At 35.9% G+C, this 5,594-nt stretch overlaps 1 protein-coding gene across 1 annotated transcript; it reads right to left on the bottom strand.

The window, feature by feature from the left end:
• Nucleotides 1-1,209: 1,209 nt before the first annotated feature.
• On the bottom strand, nucleotides 1,210-4,259 carry LOC107193906. Its single transcript, XM_015583444.1, has 4 exons — nucleotides 4,102-4,259; nucleotides 3,438-3,492; nucleotides 2,664-3,372; nucleotides 1,210-2,584 (listed from the first exon to the last, which is right to left on the bottom strand). The coding sequence occupies exons 2-4, from the start codon at nucleotides 3,459-3,461 to the stop codon at nucleotides 1,530-1,532; spliced, it is 1,788 nt and encodes a 595-aa protein (XP_015438930.1). The 5' UTR covers nucleotides 3,462-3,492; nucleotides 4,102-4,259; the 3' UTR covers nucleotides 1,210-1,529.
• Between the last annotated feature and the right edge of the window lie 1,335 nt (nucleotides 4,260-5,594).

Raw genomic sequence — 5,594 nt, 5'->3', positions numbered from 1 at the left:
TTATTTAATGCACACATATCGTTAATGAAAGAATAATATAATCCAGGACCATGGACAAATCCTCCACGAAGTCCGTTTAACGTGGTCGGATTCAACTTATTCGCGTGATTTTCAAATTCATCGACAAGGATCAGTTTTTCTTTTTTTTATCACGAAACCCTCGAAGTTCGGAGCATGGTACTCACAAAAGACGAAGATCGGGATGTTCGTCAGAGATTATTTTTTCGAGCTAAAGCCAGAATCGATCGTTAAATACGTGTAAGCTGTAAGTAATTGTGTATCTATTTAAGAAGGAACGCGTACACGAGCTGATCAATCGACGATGTATTAACACGAGCTGATATTAATTATTATAACGCGTTATAATGATTAGTATTGTGAAATTGTCATTATGTTACACGGATCCGCGATCAGCCAAGACGATCGGGACGATCCGATGAATGCACGTTTGAATTACCGTATAATTACGATGACGTAAGACGACGTCTTTACTTTTTCTCTTTAATTTTTTTTTTTTTTAATTCTTTTCCTCGTTATTGTAGATAAAACTTCCAGATGATTGAATATTTATTCCGTAGGTACGGTCTTCGTATTTATGCTGAGTGGTAACTTATTTCGATTGGACAGTTTCGATCCGCGGGTCGTTCGACGCTGGATCAGTATTATCGTCGTTTATTACGGCTAAACGACCGATCAATACTCCCCTCTTCCCCCTCCCCGCGAGTAATATTTTCTACACACCTAAGTAATTTATTTGGATATATTAGCTTAGGTCTAATTTATTTGACGCGCGTGTGTCACGGAACAAGGGAAGATCAACAATTGTGGATCCGAGTCGATCACAAGGAAGATCTACGTCGGTCCAACTGACACTTCGTGATCGGTTAAGGTATTTTAAGGAAAACAATTGTAACATTCGCTTGTGGATGTCTTCATTGATTAAACGCGACCAAATGATCGAAGGAAACATTGTAAATGTGCTCAGTATCGTCTGTATATATCTGTGTGAATTGTATCTAAATATTTGCGAGAAATAAAATAAATGAATGCCTTTACTTCTGTGAAACGTAAACGTTCGTTCCGGTTCCGATATTTTCGATTTTTATCGCGTTAGTAGATCGTGGATTCCATTGGTGTTTCAGAATATAATTGCATTTTATTTCGAAAGCGACGAAGTTCTCAGTAACAAACATAATAAATGTCGGTTTAATTTCTATTTTATATATTGGTTCACTAACAAGTGTATTTTTTATAATAACAACATTCGTAACAAAATTGTGCGCAATACATTCTCTTAAATTCTTTAAACTACATAGTTCTAACATAACATTTCATCATTTATTTGTGTCTTGTACTTTATCACAACAGGTGTTCGTTACAATACAATCTTAGTAAAAAATATTAACCTAACATCAACAATTTTTGTTTTTTGACTCGTACAAAAATTGCAATACGTCTTAACTTAATTAAAAATACATTTATCTCTGCACACTTGCAAGTGCGTACTAGCGCGAGTAGAGTTATTTGTATTAGAGAGTATTCCATGGCTCTCTATATAACATATACGAATTAAAAGCAGAATACAAATCATCGCGTAACATATCAAGAAGACGGAACACATTTGTGACGATTTTAGCCAACAAAGAGTATACAGCGGTACTACCTTTAAAAGGAGAACACGCGTTCATGGCTCTCTGCTTTAAATTAGCCTTGCAGTATTCCCATACGAAGAAAATTACCTTGTGCAAAATCTTTGATGGCTCTTTATCAAATGTTATCAAAGTCACACCAATCTGGAAAACCATTTTCAATATATCTACAGCATTATCCATATGTGTCATCTCTTCGAGTATCTGATGGAAGTCATTAATATGAGGCACTTCATGTTGCCTCTCAGAATAGTAATTTCGTAGCAGAGTTGAAAGTAAAGTTTTTAACGCAGCCATTGTTCGAGAGTTAATTAACGAAGACAACGAATTTGACCCTGTAAGTGCTATCGCACCTATTGTCAGCAACTGTTCTGTGACCAATAGAGGGTCTAACAACGTTATACCATTTATCAGGAGTTTACCATTTTCAGACATTATCTGGAGACTATTCTGCCAGGTTTTTGTATTCAAAGAGCTTATGCCCTTAAATTTTTCAAGAACAGTTCCATTCGATGTTCCTATAAGCTCACCAGCCAATTTGGTATTTACTATACTGTTACTGAAGAATAAAATGTGTGAGCTGAACATAACTATATCAAATGGATCAACTGTTTTCGTCTTCTTGTATTTGCTAATTAAGCAGCAGCCTTGATAAACTACACCAGCCCCATTTACTGTGAGATTACCTATTACCACTGCATTGTAAGCTAGTTTTGCCGCAGTACTTATTTGAGTGCCCTTTGCAACTGCTTGTGATAAGAACATGGTTCCACCATTCGCCCCTATAGTTAAAGCTGAACCGGTTATTCCTATCCATGCAGATAAGGCATTTTTGTTCGCAGGACTGATAGATCCTTCGTGGCTATTGAGATCTACTAATTTTTGTGAACTTCTAGCAACATTCCATAATCCACTTAGGCCACAGCTGACTAGTCCTAATAAACCATAAAAGTGATTGCTTGTGTGATCTTAAAATATTACTTTTTACGGGTATGTAAATAAAGAAATTCATACCTGCACTGGCTAATACTGGTCCAATAGGAGTAAAAGCAGCTGCAGCTGTTAGTCCAACAGCTGTACCAAGACTTAACACATTTGAAGCAATGTCAATAGATTTTACAACAGTCTTTATAGTTGAACAAGAAGGTGATTGTAATATTTGAATCCACACAGTTGAAGAGTGTTGTGTAATGTTATAGGATGGATTACATTGATAAACTCCATCCTTTGGTACAACCATTAAACACTTAGGTAACTCATTATTTTTTAAATAATCTTCCCAACTTTTGTACACCCTGGCATTATTATCAATATACCATACAACACTAATATCCCTCTTTATTTTAAACACTGGGAATGCAAATATCTCATTGGACTTTTCATTGCTATCATTTGTGAATTTCACTGGTGATTCGTGATTGAATATAACATTATATATTATAGCCATGTAAATACGCTTAGTAGACTTTTGTTCACCATACTTGAGTATCTTCTGATGTATAGAGCTGATACATTTACAAGAGTCATTATTATACTTGACTTTACTGAATATGTCAGAACTGTTCACAATACTGTCTTCCCTATCTGTATTAATATCAGGAGGACCAAAAAGTGCAAATCCAATTTGTTGCTCAATATATTTGTACTCACATTGATTATATTCAAACCAGTCAGGAAGAAGTTCATAATACTGTTGTTGATAATTTCTTGCAACAGTTTCCATCTGTTTTACAAAATATACAAATATAATTCCTAATAGTTATAAAGTGAAGAAGATTAATTATTTACCTTGATATAATTATTGGAATTCATTGTGGCCTATTTGAAGCAGGAAGATAAGTACCTATATTTTGCCATAATTTATATTAATATTAGTAAAATACTAAATCTAGAAAAATAGATCTCAGTACATTAATTATAACAGAATTATTTATTTCGAGACACATGCTGCTCAGAAAATAAAACGGGCACTGCTCTTTATTTATATACGTGATCAACATCGATTTGGAATGAAGTAAGTATACCTGTACAATCTATACATAGTTATCGGTATACATATATATATATAAACACGTCGAAAGCTGTACTATACAACAGGTAACAGTTTCGTTGCATCCCAGAAATAGATTACGAGGTACAATTTAATTCGCGATGAAGATCTATACATACATACATATTTCAACTGAGTCTTGAACTTGCGATCGTAATTTCGAAAAAAAACCGAGTTTCTGAACATTTCTCATGCCAAACTTCGTATTTGATGAAATTGAATTTGGAAATTCGTTCAATCTGAACTACAAGCGAACGTCAAAACCAAAAGAAAAACATAACAGCAACAATCTGTCAGAATATCAGTTGAAATAGTCGTAAATAATGTTTTATACTCTGTAAACGATTGTTTCATGGATCTATTCAGTGTAAAAAATTTCTACAATGCAAATTACGTACTTACCACCGTTACATTCAATCACAGAATTCTATAAGTTTGTAATCCAGTACTACATTTCGAGAATAATTACAGACCACTTTGAACAATACAACCGCTGTATGGATATGTTGGCTGTAAAATCAAACGAATATGTACATAATATACACATGCCGAAATTTGATTTGTACACTACGGAATACGGGACTTCCCAACTGACACCGCCGAAGTCACAGAGGGTAAACCAATACTACCAAATATCGGCAGCCATACAACAATTCAAACAATGTAAACAAAGCCATACTGATACGTGATTGGATTGACAAACCAAGATTCGGTGAAACATTTATTTTTCAATAGGTCCGTCGGCACACGAACACAAGACTCCTTTCTAATACGTCTACTTTACAGCGAACGGATGGAAGAGAATCCGTTCACGACCCCATACTATGGGGCCCATAGTCCCTTCGATAAGTTTCCGACGTACCGCACACTCATGCTCTGACAACATTGCGTAATTTAGACTTTAGTACTTAGTTTTTCGGGACTTAATGCCTGGACCCAACAGTGCAGAACCCCTGAATTAGTAAAATTAGTTATGCCTGCATTACCGTAGCCCCTTATGGGGCGACAACCCCAATTGCAATAGATTTCGATCGCATTTACACCGTTGAACGGGCATAATTTGTCCTCGTCACACATTGAATTAGAAGTTTGAAGAACGTAGATTAGTTCTTTCTAGCGGTTGGGAACCAGTAAGTACAAGAACATTGTTAAAATCGCATTTGTTTGCAACGGTTGACATTGTATCTCGTCATGCGTACCCCGATTAGTTCAATATGAATAGCTCTTCCAACGTTCTATGGTCAGGTTACGTCTTGATCAAGCATTCAGATTGAAGCTGAAAGAACGTAGATTAATCCCCTGTCATTAACAATAACAATAAACGACCAGATCACTGTTAAAATCGCATTTAATTGCGGAATACCACTATTTTTTCGACCGGTGGCGCCGCCCGTGGCAATTCGCTCAAACTGCTAGCAAAATTATATCGACAGGTGAGTGAAAAGTTCTAGTAATAGAAAAATGCAAATATCTCAGTAATTACGAGCTTAATATGAACGTCATTAGTCTCAAATTGTTCCTCAGGACTTAATGCATGGACCCAATAGTGCAGAACCCCTGAATTAGTAAAATTAGTAATGACTGATTACCGTAGCCCCTTATGGGGCAACAACCCTAGTTGCAAAATATTACGATCGAATTTACACCGCTAAATGGGCATGATTCTTCTTCGTTTTGCATCAGATACAACGTTTAAAGAACGTAGATTACTATTCTCTAACGGCTGGAAACTAGTAATTGCGAGAACAGTGTTAAAATCGCATTTGTTTGCAACGGTGACACTGTATCTCGTCATGCGTACCCCGTTTAGTTCACTTTGCACAGTTCTTACACCGTTATACGGATAGCTTACGTCTAAGTAAAGCACTCGATTTGTAGCTGAAAGAACGTAGATT

This window comes from Dufourea novaeangliae, unplaced genomic scaffold (assembly GCF_001272555.1).
Source record: "Dufourea novaeangliae isolate 0120121106 unplaced genomic scaffold, ASM127255v1 scaffold21, whole genome shotgun sequence".
Lineage (NCBI taxonomy): Eukaryota > Metazoa > Arthropoda > Insecta > Hymenoptera > Halictidae > Dufourea > Dufourea novaeangliae.
The sequence above is the reverse complement of the archived record's forward strand: the minus strand, read 5'-3'. Positions and strand labels throughout refer to the sequence as shown.

Coding starts and splice junctions, on each gene's coding strand:
- LOC107193906 (XM_015583444.1), bottom strand. CDS start 3,461: ATGAATTCCAATAATTATATCAAG. Junction 3,373..3,437: donor ATTCCAATAATTATATCAAG/GTAAATAATTAA, acceptor TTTGTAAAACAG/ATGGAAACTGTTGCAAGAAA. Junction 2,585..2,663: donor ACCAGTATTAGCCAGTGCAG/GTATGAATTTCT, acceptor ATGGTTTATTAG/GACTAGTCAGCTGTGGCCTA.